The sequence below is a fragment of the Gorilla gorilla genome, chromosome 12 (genome assembly GCF_029281585.2).
Source record: "Gorilla gorilla gorilla isolate KB3781 chromosome 12, NHGRI_mGorGor1-v2.1_pri, whole genome shotgun sequence".
Taxonomy (NCBI): Eukaryota; Metazoa; Chordata; class Mammalia; order Primates; family Hominidae; genus Gorilla; species Gorilla gorilla.
The window spans coordinates 114,320,012-114,336,921 of NC_073236.2; the positions used below are offsets into that span (position 1 = coordinate 114,320,012).

Sequence of the window (16,910 nt, forward strand, 5' to 3'; positions counted from 1 at the left end):
GACCCCACACTCCTTCACACTCCCTTCACTGCTCTGCACCTGGCTCGCCCTTGGTAGGCGTGGGATCCAGGCTGGTAGCGTGAGCCGAGTGCAGCCTGCCAGGCCGAGTGGGTGTAACGAGTCCAGTGGGCCCAAGCAAAACTCGGGCAAAGGTGCCACTGGCCACAAAGGAAAAGCATCACCCCAGGAATCCTGTAACAATATTGACTTTAGTTCGAAGAGTTCAACCCACCTTGCAGGGAATTTTTAATTTGATGCCTATCTTTATGAAAAGGAAACCTGAGGCTGGGCATGGTGGCTCACGCCTGTAATCCCAGCAGGCTGAGGTGGGTGGATCACCTGAGGTCAGGAGTTCAAGACAGCCTGGCCGACGTGGTGAAACCTCGTCTCTACTAAAAATACAAAAATTAGCCAGGCGTGGTGGCGGGCGCCTGTAGTCCCAGCTACTCAGGAGGCTGAGATAGGAGAATTGCTTGAACCCAGGAGGCAGAGATTGCAGTGAGCCGAGATGGCACCACAGCACTCCAGCCTGGGCGACAGAGTGAGACTCCATCTCAAAAAAAAAAAAAAAAAAGAAAAGAAAAGAAAAAGAAACCTGAATAAGCAAAGAATGGAGAGAAAGGGAGGAGAAGTGAGCAGATAGGAAAGTAGACACATTTTTACAATCAATGTATGCAGGAGATACTGTTGATAACACTTTATTGGACACCATGCCACATTTCCCTTGATTCACGGAGTCAGTGGCAATTGTATAAAAATGGGATTATACTATTGCTGGTTAATTTTAAGAATAACAACAATATTTCATGCCTGGAGGTGTCCTCTGATTACATTTGACAAAATATTCTCTCCAGCTATGTAGCGAAATGATTTTTCTCCTCACTTTGAAGTGAGACGTCTTTCGGATGTTCTGACTTTGTTTTCCTGGACATTGAATAGAGTTTGGCAAGCATTGCCTGGCAGGTGTATCTATATTTGTTATTTCATAGGTATTCTAATTAAGGAGATTTTATAATCTCCATTAGCAACCCTTTGCTACTGTGTACTTTGGTGTGGATTAGTAGTGTTTCATTGATTTGAAGACACTTTTTCATATCTTAATATTTCTGATGTTATATAGCCAATCTCAGAGATTGGCTATATATATATATAGCCAATATATATATATATATAGCCAATATATAACAATATTCTGAGATATATAGCCAATGATACCTCACAATTGCAGTTGGTTAGGCAGTGGTTATGATGGGCTGTCATTTCCTGCACATGTGTGAACTTGATCATACCTGATCATTTGTTGTCACTTCAACTGAGTTGTATCCACTTTTGGCACTACATGTGTTGTCATTTAAAATGTTCTCAGAGGCCAGGCACAGTGGCTCACGCCTGTACTCCCAGCACTTTGGGAGGCCGAGGCAGGCGGATTACAGAGTCAAGAGATTGAGACTATCCTGGCCAACATGGTGAAACCCCATCACTACTAAAAATACAAAAATTAGCTGCACGTGGTGCTGCGTGCGCCTGTAGTCCCAGCTACTTGGGAGGCTGAGGCCAGAGAATCGCTTGAACCTGGGATTCAGAGGTTGCAGTGAGCTGAGATCATGCCACTGCACTCCAGCCTGGCAATAGAGGGAGACTCCGTCTCAAAAAAAAAAGTTCTCGGAAGAGAGTATACTGTGATTTGGCATTAAAGACAATGTTGTTATAAATGCAGAAAGGTGTGGACAGAATAGAGGGGAATACACTGGATGTTAGTAAAACAAATATTCAGCATTGGAGGAATTCCATATTATTTTGCAAAGCAACAACCAGGTGCTTTTTAGAGCCTTTTTTTTTTTTTAAGGAGGCTTTATAGAGCCTTTTTAAAAAAGGATATCCCCAAATAGATGAAGTTGTATTTTTTTATTACTGAGATATAACCAAAATAATTTATTGTCACACTAAAGCATTGCATCTGAAGGTAGACCAAACTGCCAAGTTCCCCTGAATAGATGAAAGGAATTTCAGTCCATCAAGAGGCTGGTGTGACCAATTCACATGTCACGAAGGATTATGGTTAATTAAGTCATTGAGTTAGTTAAATTGGCTGAGTGCTTTTCTTTCTTAGGGGTAGAAAAAAAAATAATGGTGTATCTTACAAGTGATCTTATAAGTGCATCTTAGATGGGATGAAATGCAGGGTGTAGAATGGGTTTTATTATGATCAGGTCTCTATAGTAATGAGGCCTGTCTCACTAGCATAATTAGATTGAACAAAATTGTAGAGACCTAGAAGTGAGATTTTATTCTAGTTGGGCCTGTGAAGGAGAGAGTGTCTTACTAAATGAATCCTTACATAGAAATGACAAGTGGCTTCAAGATTGTTTTCTTTTTAGAAAAGGATTTTTGTTAGCAGTACTTGCTGTCCACATGCTCTGGGAAAGCACCCCTTCCCCCCGCTTCCCCACTGATGATTCATGAGCTGAAAGAAGTTCCCCAGCCTGTGGGGTGTGGGGCTGTCGGTCCAGGTCATTCTTGGTGTTCATTGGTGGCACAGTCCAGTGTGTAGTCCCATTCTGGACTTCCAGTGTCCCCTCTGCCTTACTGCTTTATGTATGACTAACTAGTATTCAAGTAAAGCAGAAAAATTCATCACCCAAAAAACGAAGGACCCTGGTCTCCTCGTCACTTTATTCATTGGCTCAATGGCAGCCTAAGGAAGAGGAGTGTGCTTTCTCAGATGTTGGTTTTATTATTCCTTTTAATCATAAGCAAATTTGAGTTTAAATCATCATTTTGCAATACAGCTCTGTTGATGTACTTATTTTTCATAAAAAACTCGACTCACTCCTCATTGCCTGCTGGATAAGCTGCTTAGCGTGACGTTGTGGCTCTCAGCAGTCGAACCACAGTCTTATCTTTTCACCGCCATTCCTGATTGCTCCCACTCTACCCCATCCCTCTCCTGCTCCTACCCTTAGCATACCATGGGATCTTTTTAGCTGTTGCCACAGGGCCATGGGGTTGCACTGTTTACATCCCCCTCAGTGTTGTGCGAGAGCATCTGTCTCTCCACAGCCTTGCCAACAGCACATGTTCCCACACTTGAATTTTTGCCAATCTGATGGGTGAGAAATGTTATCTCAGTGTAGTTTTGATTTGCATTTCTCTTGTTTTGAGTAACCTGTTTTGAGTGAGTCAAAGCAGTCAAACTTTTTGTCTTTGTTTATATTCTTAGTTCTCACTGAAATGCCAGTAACCCCTGACTTTCTGTCTCTCCTCCAAAAAAGGCTTCAGATTCCACATCCTAGCAAAAATATGCCTTTTTCTTTGATGTTTTTAATCTTTCATCTTAGGATTGTGTCCTCTTCTCTACTTCCATGACATGTTACCTACAGCTCAGTTATGCCCTGAAGGGAGGGACCTTGCTCTCCTTCAGCTTTCCATCCCCGGTGACTGACAGTGTCTGGAAAACAATCGATACTTACTATTTCCTGGATTAATTGAATGATTTTTTAAACTTTTTTTTTTTTTTTTTTTTGAGACAGAGTCATGCTCTGTCGCCCAGGCTGGAGTGCAGTGGCGCAATCTCGACTCACTGCAACCTCTACCTCCTGAGTTCAAGCAATTCTCCTGCCTCAGCCTCCCGAGTAGCTAGGATTACAGGTGCCCACCACCGCACCTGGCGAATTTTTGTATTTTTAGTGAGATGGGGTTTCACCATGTTGGCCAAGCTGGTTTCAAACTCCTGACCTCAAGTGATCCGCCTGCCTCAGCCTCCCAAAGTGTTGGGATTATAGGTGTGAGCCATCGCACCCGGCCGCCTGTGCTTAATGAAGCATTTTAAGTTAAGTATGACATGAGAAAATTAGTAATTTTGGTTTGAATTCTAATGAAAGCTTAAACTTCATAATGTACTTGCATCCTTGTTTTCATTGATATTATTCCATGATTTTCTCAAAGGAAATAATCTTTGCAATGAGAGAAATATAGTATTTCAGAATATTTGAAGTTTTTCTAATCTTTCCTTTATCCATAACAAATAAAAATATCTCTAATAAAAAGCAGAGTAACATTATATTATTTTGTCATTATAAATTACTCTTATTTTCAAAGTCCAAAATAAATCTGTGATGTAGGGAAATTCAGTGTGAAAATAATTGAAAGACTGCCCCTTTCAGTTACAACAACTCTGTAACTCTGATTAATGTATGTTTGCCCTTGTCAGATAAAATATCTCTGTAACTATACTCAGAAGTTTGCATAAAAATGTTTTAACCTGAAAACTTTAGAAGTGTCCCTTTCAAGACAGTTAACTAAATGTCATACATCATTTAAATGATAAGGCAATGGGTAAATATTTATATGTTGCACATTATAGGAGTTTTTGTTGGAAATGATGAAGTTGGAGACTGTAGCAATGATGATCTATAGCAAAATTATTTTATTTTCTCATGTTATTTTATTGATACTGGATTTTTCATTTTTAAGGGGTTACTCCTCTCCCCTTTTAAAAATGGGAAGAGGTAGTCAAGGGTGGAGGAAGGGAAGTGAGAATGGCATGTAGGGTAATAGTTGTCAGTCTAGATTAGAATAACAAAGAGCAACAAACAAACGCTTGTTTCTAAGAAAAAATATGAGACTGCGTACAGTGATAAAAGCAGTCTCAGTGTTTTATAGAGGGAGGCATAAATCATGGTGGTTTCGCTCAGTGGATCAGGCAGCTGTTAAAAGGATTAGAAATGAAGAATTTGTACAAAACAAGATGTTTAATAGAACGTTAAGTGAAAAAACAGATGATGTATTCATATCTATTCTGTTCACAAGTATGTAGAAATATATATACATCTGGAGGGAAATAGAGAAAAATGAGAATTGTGGGAATGCATGATTTGCATTTTATTATAGTTCATATTAATATTAAGCTCTTTAAAAAATGGAGAAATGCAAAGAATGTGTTCAACTCAAGAGCAAAAACAAAATAAAAAGATAGGGGACAAAAAGAGCCAACCTGCCTTTCATAAAATTATTTATTGAGTCATGGAATTTTAGAGATGGGAAGCCTCTCCTAAAAGGTCTCAAAATTTTTGGTCTCAGGACTTCATTATACTGTAAAAATTATTGAGGACCCCAAAGAGCTTTTATTTATATGGGTTAAGTCTGTCAGTATTTCCATATTAGAAGTTAAAATTGAGGCTGGCATGGTGGCTCACGCCTGTAATCCCAGCACTCTGGGAGGCTGAGGCAGGTGGATCACTTGAGGTCAGGAGTTCAACACCAGCCTGGCCAACATGGTGAAACCCCGTCTCTACTAAAAATACAAAAATTAGCCGGGCATGGTGGCACACGCCTGTAGTCCCAGATACTTAGGAGGCTGAGGCAGGACAATTGCTTGAACCTGGGAGGTGGAGGTTGCAGTGAGTCAAAATCGAGCCACTGCACTCCAGGCTGGGCAAAAGAGTGAGACTCTGTCTCAAAAAAAAAAAAAAAAGTAAAATTGAGAAATAAAAGAAAATTAAGTCACTTAAAAATAATGAACCTATTATATGTTAACATAAATAACATTTTTATGACAAATAACTATTTCAAAACAAAAATTTAATGAGAAGAGTGCCATGGTTTTGTATTTTTGCTTATCTTTAATATTTGCCTCTATAGAAGACACATGGATTCCCATGTTTGCTTATCCATTCAATCTGTTGTGATATGCTCTTTTGGTTAAAATATGGAAGAAAATTTGGCCCCAGACAGCTATATAGTTGGGAAAGGGAGAGTCTTTTAGTAGCCTTTTCAGATAATTGTGGCTTCATCACATTGTCTCTGGAAAACCCCACTGTACACTCTTCAGAGAATTAGATTGAAAAAGACCAATAATGTCTTAGTATTATTATGAAATATTCCAAAGCTCCGTGAAACTCCATGAAAATGTTTAAATACCTTCCAGGGGTTCCCTGATCACACAGAGAACTGCTATTTTAGCCCTTGAAAGATGAGAAAACTGAAACTCAGAGATGTTCAGTGATTTTCTCCAGATCACATGGTTGGTGGAAGACAAGAGTGCTTGGACATGGCTCTGCTAGTTTCATTCCTCACGTTTTTAGAAAACGTCATATATGGTGTGACTTTAGGACAATTTTTGGAGATTGATCCTAAGTTTATTTATGAGAGTCTTCAGAGATATCAAAATCTAATTCTACCTTGTCATCTTGAAGATTTAAAAAAAAAACTCCATGGTCGGGTGCAGTGGTTCACGCCTGTAATCCCAGCACTTTGGGAGGCCGAAGTGGGTGGATCACGAGGTTAGGAGATCGAGACCATCCTGGCCAACATGGTGAAATCCCATCTTACTAAAAATACAAAAATTAGCTGGGCGTAGTGGCGCATGCCTGTAATCCCAGCTACTCGGGAGGCTGAGGCAGAAGAATTGCTTGAACCAGGGAGTCGGAGGTTGCAGTGAGCCAAGGTTGCACCACTGCACTGCACTCCAGCCTGGCAACAGAGCGAGACTCCGTCTCAAAAAACAACAACAAAAAAACACAAAAATTCCATGGTAGGCAAATCAAAACTTTTTAGAGAAAGTAGTATTAGAATTATAAGTGGATTAAAAAAATGTAATTTTTAACACAAGCTATAGAAATATTAAACTTTTAATTTATGACAAAGGATATGATACATTTAGTTTCGTTCGCCACTTTTTACTAGCTAAAAATTTTCTAGCATCTTCTATCTCGATAATTTTATTTTATATACATGTGTATGTGTGTGTATATATATATATATATATTTTGAGACGGAATCTCACTGCGTCACTCAGGCTGGAGTGCAGTGGTGATATCTTGGCTCACTGCAACCTTTGCTTCCTGGGTTCAAGCCATTATCCTGTCTCAGCCTCCCAAGTAGCTGGGATTACAGGCACCCACCACCACACCCAGCTAATTTTTGTATTTTTATTAGAAATGAGGTTTCACTATGTTGGCCAGGCTGGTCTCAAACCATCTGCCCACCTTGGCCTCCCAAAGTGCTGGGATTACAGGTGTGAGTTGCCACGCCCAGCCAATCTCAATAATTTTAAATAGATACTTTTGACTTTATCTTGGTTTGTTGGTTATTTGGATGTCCATAGAGGCATTTTCCATATCTGTTCCTGCATTCAAATATTAGGTGGCTTTATGGTTTTTAATGTTATTCACTGGTTCCTCTCAGATCCCACCAAGGTCTCAAACAATAGTATTCTTGGATCCTGAGATGGAAAACACTTAGGGTAACCTTTATTTAGCCTATTTGGATAGGTACTTCTCATGCTTCAACATCAGTGCTCAGTGATGTGTAGAGGCCCTTTGAATGACAGCTCCATACGGCCAATCATTCTGTCAGCCCTTTTGCGTAGCTCTCAGCTCCTCCTGCCCCCACAGTAGTTCCATATTAGAAGTTAAATTGAGGAACTGTCCAGTTACTTAACTACTTCCTGCCGGCCTGCAGGCTTTCTGGAGATGAGACTGTCCCTCGGCTTTCTTCATCTTTTCCAGATTTTTATTGCACAGCTTCTTTCCTGCTGTGCCTTCTACTCTACCTCCCTTTTCTATTCCCCATTAAGCAGTTTCTTATTTTAAATATTATTCTCAATAAGATGACCTCCAATTTACGTATACTGGAATCAAGATTCTCCCAGTCGCTAGAAAGATGCAGAGGAATAAGTCTGTCTAGTCTTGAGCCTTGCGAGACAGGAACTCTTGTTGGGAGGTTCCGGTGGTTGGTCTGATGGCGTCCCTGGGGGCCTCCATCCTTCAGGCCAAGCATCACAGTGTCTTCGCTCCTCGCTTCCAGTTTGTGTTAAATATATATTTTTTAGTGGTAAAAATTAGAGTTATTTTGTAATCAGCCAGCAATATCTTTAGGTCAGCCCTAACCAATTTTATCTTTTCTACCTTCCCCCCCCCCGAAATAAATGATTTAAACATTTTATGGGGAAACACCTATATTTTTTATATTCTGTTCTTCACATTAAGAAAGTGGTGGGACTGAGAACAGTTACTTGGGAGAGACCAAGGTGAAATTCTGGGTGTGCTTTTGGCTTCGCCCCAGCCACCACCCTGCCTCTGAATGGTGGGATCAGGACATGGAGGAGGCAGCCGATGGCCATGCACCTCCTGAGTGTGTGCCCTGTTGTCTGGGCTCTTCTTTTGGAACAATTTGAAGTGAGGTTTTCATGTCCAGGTTACAATCACGGAACTATCTTGTTGAGTTGTGTGACCGGGACTTTCAGCTCCTTTTTCCTTTTCTTTGGAGCTGGAAAGGTGTCATGTGGGCTGGAGAAAATAAAAAGAAAATTCATTAATTTGAAATATTGTGGAGAATTTGTTCTCTCTATATCATATAACTCTATTTCTATCTTATCTTTCTAGACTGCTTTCTAATTTGGTGTCTAAGTGGGACATACTCTTTCAGTGTTTCATATACAGTGGAAGCTTACTATATATTTGTTAAAAAGAGAAATAAAGATAGAACAGAAAAATGCAGTCTAGCTAGGGAGATGGTATAACAGGAGCATCGTGATGGGCATTTGGACATGTAGGTTCCAATCTCATCCTTATTGTAACTATCTCTATGATGTTGTCAAATTATTTAAACTACTTTAAGCTTCTGTTTTCTCTTCTGTAAATGAGAAAGTTGTTAAATGATGTCTAGGTGTTTGCCCTTCAAATTATTATTATTATCTTTTCAATAGTTACTTAAGTGCATCTTGTGTGCCAGGCACTGTTAGGAGAGCTGGAAATATGGTAGACAACCAGCCACAGTCCCTGCTCTTATACTTGGGCGTGGGGTGTCTTCTCTTCCTCTGGAAAGCGGAAATCGTAACTTGAAGGACAGTCTTGGGTTTGTGTCTGATTTGGGCCAGGCCACTACAGAACCTTTAAATGCTTTATTTGCTTATCTGTAAAGTGAATATAGTAATGTCTAACCTAGTTTACCTTATACAGTTGACTAAAATAAAATAATGTATATGGGAATACATTTGAATATACTAATAGTAGTAGTGTAAAGTACAGCATGTAGTAGTGTCTGTAGTAATGTAAAATATTTTATTTTGCTATAAAATTTACCGTGTAATTCACTAAAGTTTGGATGGGAAAAATCCTAAATTAAACTTGGAGTTTGGAGATTCCTAAAAAACTTAAAGTATGTTTGTTTTTCTTCTCTTTACAGAGAAAGATAATGCTAAATATGTTTTTAGACACGATGATGGCTGACCCTCCTCCCCAGTGCCTTGTCTGGCTACCTCTCATGCACAGGCTTGCCCATGTTGAGAATGGTAAGCAGAACTTTTATTGTTCAATTCCGCATGCTATAGAAAGTATAGGAACTGATTATTTGCAATGTCCTTAGCTATTAATATCATTGAAAATTACAGTTGACATTTGCTGTCATTCTGTCATTTCATTTTGTGGTTTTGGCTTTCAGAAGAATTTTTTTTTAAAAAAGGGAGGGTACTTATTACTTTTTTTTTTTTTTGAGACAGAGTCTCACTCTGTTGCCCAGGCTGGAGTGCTGTGGTGCAATCCTGGCTCACTGCAACCTCTACCTCCCGAGTTCAAGCAATTCTGTCACCTCAGCCTCCCGAGTAGCTGGGATTACAGGTGCCGGCCACCACACCTGGCTAATTTTTATCTTTTTAGTAGAGATGGGGTTTCACTATGCTGGCCAGGCTGATCTCGCAGAGACTTACTACTTTAAAAAGGATACCAAGAAGTAGGCTGGGCATGGTGGCTCACACCTGTAATTCCAGCACTTTGGGAGGCCGAAGCGGGTGGATCACTTGTGATCAGGAGTTCCAGCCAGCCTGGCCAACATGGCAAAACCCTGTTTCTACTAAAAATACAGAAATTAGCCGGGCGTGGTTGTGGGTGCCTATAATCCCAGCTACTTGGGAGGCTGAGGCAGGAGAATTGCTTGAACCTGGGAGGTGGAGGCTGCAATGAGTTGAGATCGCACCACTGCATCCAGCCTGGGTGACAGAGTGAGACTCTGTCTCAAAAAAAAAAAAAAAAGAAAGGATACTATAGTAGTCATATCAGGTCATACAACTTCAACTATAGGCTTTTCCTCCCTAAGATTCCAGATGATTGTTTCTTGTTTGAGCCCAACTGATTTTTAGCCATGACTTCCTGCTTCCTCTTTATCAAACTCATATCTCTAAAAAACTGTATATATGCTATATCAACTGCTAAAACTATAATTATTTTGGAATGATTTAAAGAAAAATAGCCAAGATATAATTTAACAGTGGGTTCCCTTTTTTTTCCCTCATTTTTTTTTCCTTCACCATTTTGCCTTGAAACTATTCTTGGTGTCCCTCCCAGTAATTTGACATAAATCTTTGTTTTGCTTTGAGTTAAAATGGTATTTATCTCTTAGTGACTTCTTAATTTTTCCTGTTCTTGCCATCAGTTTATCTCCTCCTTTAGGTTGTTGGAGTTTGTTAAGGGGAAGGCCATTGTGTTTCTAGTAACCTTCCCTCTCTCCAGGCTCTTGCCTTTCTTCATTCCTCAAAAGAAAACGAGGAAGAGCCAAGAGTCCACTTTTATCCTCCCTGGAAGAATAAAATAAACATCCATACTGTTTTTATTTTCTCGCTTTCCTATCCATACTTCAGAATAAAATTTTCTCAGCCTTTTACCCAACTATGGCTTTAGTTCACAAGTACCTCAGATTAAGGATTCATTTCTTAAAGGACCAGAATCTCTCCAGACTAAAACAGCAAAATTTTTAAAACAGGATTCTTGGATAGATTTAAATTTTGGAGAGCAATGCTTTTATAGCCTTAAGTGTTTAGTAGTTTTATGTCCAATTGGTTTTCATAAAATCATTTTGTATTTGCTATAACAAGTAGAAACTTGCTATAACAAGTAGAAAGTTTTGTACTTGCTATAACAAGTAGAAAGAGCCTCACTTGTCAAGATGTATTATTATCCATCAACATTTTTTTGTGACTTTTATAAAGTGTATAATTTATTGATTACATTCTCAATGTATATGGTTTGTAATATTTTTATCAGAGACAGAGAAATGTTATAAAATCATTAAAATATCTAGAAATAAAATGTTACCTATCACACTAATATTTTTCTGTATGTCTTAATTTTAATGGTGAGAAACAAATTATAAAATTATGGTATTTATGGGTTTTTTTTGGTTTGGGCTCTATGAAGTTCATCATGAATTATATTGACATTACTATGCATAAGGAGAAATATTCACTTAAGCAAAAGTTGCACTTTTTAAATTGATTTACTAATCCAAGTGTAAGTATATAACAAGGTAACTAAGTGATGCACTTTACCAAAATAATACTTACACCAGAACCTGAACAGTCCTTCTCTTTCTTATTTATAATTGACCCAACACACTTGTTAATTTTTTCATCATTCTGGTTCTCTGCTTTTCCACCTGTCACCCATTCCACTGACTAAGGATTGGCTCTTGAGTGGTTTGGAAGAGAACATAGGAGAATCACATAGACATATATGTTCAACCAAAATTATCAGAATGTATTTGGTAATTTAATACTAACATACATATATCTTTTAATATTAACCTAAATTACTTAGAATTATAAATATTGGCTGCACAGATGTTGACCTCATTGACATTTGCTGCGATTGAGGGAGTCCTGTTCTCTGGAGGAACTATACTAGGTTGTATAGTTAATTTGGAACACATGCTCTTAATTAGCATTTCCAGCATTCCGTAGAAATACCTTGATGGCAAAAAACTGAATTTCTTAGAAGTAATACCCTTTGGATTTCTCATTACTGAGTTTAGTTTTCTTTTAGTCCCTAGTGATCATGCTATATAATCTTGTTATATTGTTTTTCTCACCTCATACTCAATTTTTTTTGAGTCTTGATTCACTAGTTAATATATATTTTTGGAAGCAAGTCTAGAAGTCCCTATAATTGAAGTAAGATTGTGGTCTTATATATATATAATGCTAGAAAGAGTTGTTCAATGAAGATTTGAATATTCTATCCCTCTTTTCGTTTTCTTCTTTTGTTTGTTTTTGAGACGGAGTTTCGCCCTTGTTGCCCAGGCTGGAGTGCAATGGTGCGATCTTGGCTCACTGCAACCTCCGCCTCCCAGGTTCAAGCGATTCTCCAGCCTCAGCCTCCCAAGTAGCTGGGATTACAGGCATGCGCCACCACGATCAGCTAATTTTATATTTTTAGTAGAGACGGGGTTTCTCCATGTTGGTCGGGCTGGTCTCGAACTCCTGACCTCGTGATCTGCCCGCCTCAGCCTCCCAAAGTGCTGGGATTACAGGCGTGAGCCACCACGCCTGGCCTATCCCTCTTTTCTATTAACTTCCTTTTCTTGTGTTCAGAGTTGAATTGTCAGAGGAAACAATTATGCTACCAACATTTAAAAGTATAAATAGCGATCTGTAACATACAGTTGTGTATTGCCCTTGATAGTACATTGGAATGATTAGATTAGAACCATTAGTCTGTGTTGAATTTTTTTTTCTGATGTATTAAATCTTTTTTTTTCTAGTAAATGGCTAGTTAGACTAGCAGACAATTTAGATTCTTTAGTTCTAATTTTGTTTTGTTTTGTTTTGTTTTTGAGACAGAATCTTGCTCTGTCGCCCAGGCTGGAATGCAGTGGCATGGTCTCCACTCACTGCAGCCTCTGCTTCCTGGTTTCAAATGATTCTTGTGCCTCAGCCTCCTGAGTAACTGAGATTACAGGCATGTGCCATCATGCGCAGCCAATTTTTTTGTAATTTTAGTAGAGACAGGGTTTTGCCATGTTGTCCAGGCTGGTCTCAAACTCCTGGTCTCAAGTGATCCGCCCACCTCAGCCTCCCATAGTGCTGGGATTACAAGGGCAAGCCACCGCATCTGGCTCTACTTTTGTTTTTACCTTTGTTTTTATATTAGTTTTGGTATTCCTCTGTATTGACTTTATTCTCCAAGTGAAATTTTATTCTTTCTTCTTTTATTCTATCCCTTCCCTCCTGCCCTTTTTTCTCCCCTTTTCTCTCCTGTCCACAAGTCTTCCATCCCGTGGAGTGCTCCTACTGCCGATGTGAGAGTATGATGGGTTTCCGGTACCGATGCCAGCAGTGCCACAACTATCAGCTCTGCCAGAATTGCTTTTGGCGTGGCCATGCCGGCGGCCCTCACAGCAACCAGCACCAGATGAAGGAGCATTCCTCTTGGGTAACTGCTTTGTATTTCATCTGTGTCCCTGAGTGTTAATCTGTTTGATCAGTAACAGCACCTGGGCCAGTTTCCTCATGGATGCCTACCAAATAAGGATGTGATATAGTAAAATCTTAACACTAACATTTATGCCAGGATTGCAAAAATGTTGTGCTTCCTCACTTGATTTTAAAAGCAGAATTTTTTTAAATTCCAGGAAACAAAGATAGTACATTTGAAATGGTCTCTTTTATTCAGTAAAATGGAATGTTGCAATGCTTTCTTTTCAAAGCAAAAAGTGAGTTTCTTTTTATTTTAAAACTGTACAGGCTGGGCACGATGGCTCACGCCTGTAATCCCAACACTTTGGGAGGCCGAGGCAGACGGATCACGAGGTCAGGAGATCGAGACCATCCTGGCTGACACAGTGAAACCCCGTCTCTACTAAAAATACAAAAAAAAAATTATCCGGGTGTGGTGGCAGGCACCTGTAGTCCCAGCTACTCGGGAGGCTGAGGCAGGAGAATGGCGTGAACCTGGGAGGTGGAGCTTGCAGTGAGCCGAGATTGCGCCACTGCACTCCAGCCTGAGCAACAGAGTAAGACTCTTGTCTCAAAAAAACAAACAAACAAACAAACAAACAAAAAAACTGTACAAGGGGATTCCCCCCCCAATGCTTATTCTTTTGAGCTCTAAGTAAGACTTAAAGTTCTTTTTGCAAGCAAAATTTCCTCACTTTTGTAGGGTTTAAATGTGCAAGGAAAGTTGCAGAAAATAAAGGAGTTAAGTATTTATGCCTGTAAAGTTGGAAAAAACATTGTATTTTACAACCATTGCCACATTGGTGTCTTTACCTTCAAAAGTAGTTTTTAAAATAGTAATATCTTGGCGGAAGTCGATAGCTGATTTTTCTGTGGTTCTTATAAATTATGTAACATGGTTATCATCAATTATTTTCCTTCCTTTCTCTCAGTTTATTTCCAGAGTCCTAAAAATGCCATATTTTCCTTCCAAAAAGTTGCTACAGCCTTTGTTTTAAAATCTTTCCTCTAGTTTTTGTTGGTTGGTTGGTTGGTTTGCTAAACAGTAGAAAAACATGTAAGGTCAGAAGTATAATTCAGGATCTAGGTTCTTTAGCCTGGTTATCCTATTGGCCTTCAAGTCTTAGAAAGCTTTAATAACCAGTTTTTATTTTCCCTTTGGTTGTCTTAAAACTCAACCAAGAAAAAGCAAATAAACTCACTTCAGGAATTAAAGAAAAAAGGAAAACAAACTTCAACCCACATCTACCCTTAACTCTAGTTCCTTCATCTCTGAAAATCTGTTAAAGATCCTTTTTTTTTTCCTAGATAGGTTTCTGTTATAATTAATGATAAAATTTTGTCAAACTGAATATCCTATCCTGGGTCTTGTTGTGTTGTGAATTCCATTTTTTTTGGTGGTGGTGGTGGTTGTTGAAGAGCCACTTTTAAAATCCAAAAAAAGGAAAAAAACACAGTAGTTTCTTTTCTTTCTCATTGAATAAAGAAAATTTACAGATTTTCAAATTGTTTCTTTTTGCTTTCTTAAAGTACAAGTACTTCACTATGTTAATTGTTAATGTTTTTTCCACTGGTTTTGTGTGTGTGTGTGTGTGTAGAGTCTAATTCTTTACACTGGGATAGTTTTTGCTGTTTTACCTTTCATGATGACTGAATTTGCTGGTATATTTCTACTGAAAATTCTTATTCCGGATGTTGGGGCTAAGAGAATGGGGAACTTCTTATTCCCCCTGGTTTGAGTTTCCTCATTTGGCTAACCTATAACTCTTTTAAAAATGGGGGTTTTGTATTTGTTTAGAGACAGGTGACTGATACTGCTTTATGATTTGCATGTTTTCATCTACTCTTGAATTTTTTCATTGAGTTACAAGATACATACAGAAAAGTATACAAATCACAAATGAATTCTTACATTTCTGTTTGACCCTCACAGCACTATTGTGAACTAGGTCTTATTTGCATATGTTGTTATTATTTCAGCTTGTTTTATGAATTCCTTTATTTTTGTTAAAGAGACTTAAATTTTTTCAAAATAAGCATTGTTATCCTGCATAATTTTGAAGCTAGTGTGATAAACATATTAGCTCTGAATTTTGATGGATGTATGCCTTGTGTATGGTAGATGCATACTGGTAAGGCCTTTTAGCAGTATGTGTAGGTGTCTGTATGTAACTTGTTTTCAAAGTTAAGATTCTGTACGTGCAGAGCTCTTGCTCTTTGAGGAAGATGTGGCTGAATTTTGAGGCTGAGTAAAGAGGTTTCCAGCTAACAAAAAGATGTGCTATCAATTTAATAGTAATTTCTTTGAGATTGTCGGCTGTGTTTATACTAATGTTTTGAACAAATGTTTCTGTATGCTCATACGTGAGTTTAAGTGTGTGTTTAACCAGCTAGTATAAGAATTTTCATTATAGATGTGACATATGAGTTTTAAGTAGTACCTGGAAGTTTATTTTGATTTTTCCAAAAATTTCTGTTGAATGTTTTATCTCAGTAGCTATGCAGTATAATTCATTCTTTTAGTCTTTGGTCCATTTTGTTTGCCTTTATTACAAAGAAAATGCCGTATGGTACCATATCTGAGATTCATCCTGTCTGTTCATTCTTTCATTCAAAATTTGTATTTTAAACACCTACTGTGTGCCAGGTCCTGTAAGAGGTATTTGGGATACATCTATGAACAAACCGGACAAAGACTCCTGCCCTGTGGAGCTTAAGTTTTAATGAGTGTGAAAGAGGCTGCTGGAGCTTGTCAGCGTTACTTTTTTCCTATTCTTGTTGGCACATGTCTAGATTACACTTTTCAGTCTTCGTGTAGCTAAATGGAACCATGTGAGTAGTTCTTGCCAGTGGAATGTGAACAGAATGATAGGTGTCTTTCCAGAAGAAGACAGTTAATAAATAGCAGGGTGCCTTCTGTACCCTCTCTGCTATCTGGTGGAAAGAATGTCATTAGGACTCCGCGGAGGGTGAAACCATTACGCGAAAGGTAACTGGGTCCTTGAATGATGGGTGGAGAAGAATATCCAGCAACCCACTTGACTGTGATGGAGGCATGATAAGAACTTTGTGTTAAGTCACTGAAATTTTAGTACTAGAAGTAGAGTTCTGTTAAAATCTTAAAATGTGTGTTATTGTCTTAGCAGTCACGTGGCACACTTGATGAGGAAACTGACATTGGAGAGGGAAAGTCAGAAACCCATGTTATATAGTGGTAACCAATTTGGTAAATGTGTCATCTGTGATAATTTGGAAGGCACGCCTCACACCCACCGGGCTCTAGGTCAAGTGTTGGAAAAGATCAGAATGTGAGACTGTTAATGGTAAGGTGACATAGGATAGAGATGAGCTTAGAAAGAATTGGCTAGTGCACAAGCAATAAATGAAAGGGAACAGAGAAAGCTCTGACTCTTGGGGCAGTGAAAGGAAAAACAGACTGCTTCCAGACCCTAGAGAGAAAGCGTTAAGAGTTGAGAAAGGCTTTAAGCCACAAAGTCCTAGTAGACCTTCTCAGTTGAAAAAGGTGACCCAGTCCTGTGGTAAAGATCAGATGAAGGGTATGGTCTCTTTTTCTTGGCTGATTATCAGAATCCCCTTTGGTTCTGCCTGCAGAGATTCTGATTTATTGGTCTGAGGTACATGAAACCCTGGATATAAACAGTTTTTAAAAGTTCCCCAAGTGGGC

General features: G+C 38.8%; 1 protein-coding gene across 14 annotated transcripts in view; it reads left to right on the plus strand.

Annotated features, from left to right (window-relative positions):
* The window catches only part of DTNB (dystrobrevin beta), a 296,213-nt gene that overhangs the window by 81,598 nt on the left and 197,705 nt on the right, over positions 1-16,910 (plus strand). For all 14 annotated transcript variants that reach the window (XR_002004731.4, XR_010130034.1, XM_004028945.5 and 11 more), the window contains exons 7-8: positions 9,187-9,292; positions 13,036-13,202. Coding sequence is in view for 12 of the 14 variants with exons in the window: in XM_004028945.5 (XP_004028994.1) it covers positions 9,187-9,292; positions 13,036-13,202 (273 nt within the window). In the remaining 2 variants the exon portion in view is untranslated. The remainder of the gene's footprint in view (positions 1-9,186; positions 9,293-13,035; positions 13,203-16,910) is intronic.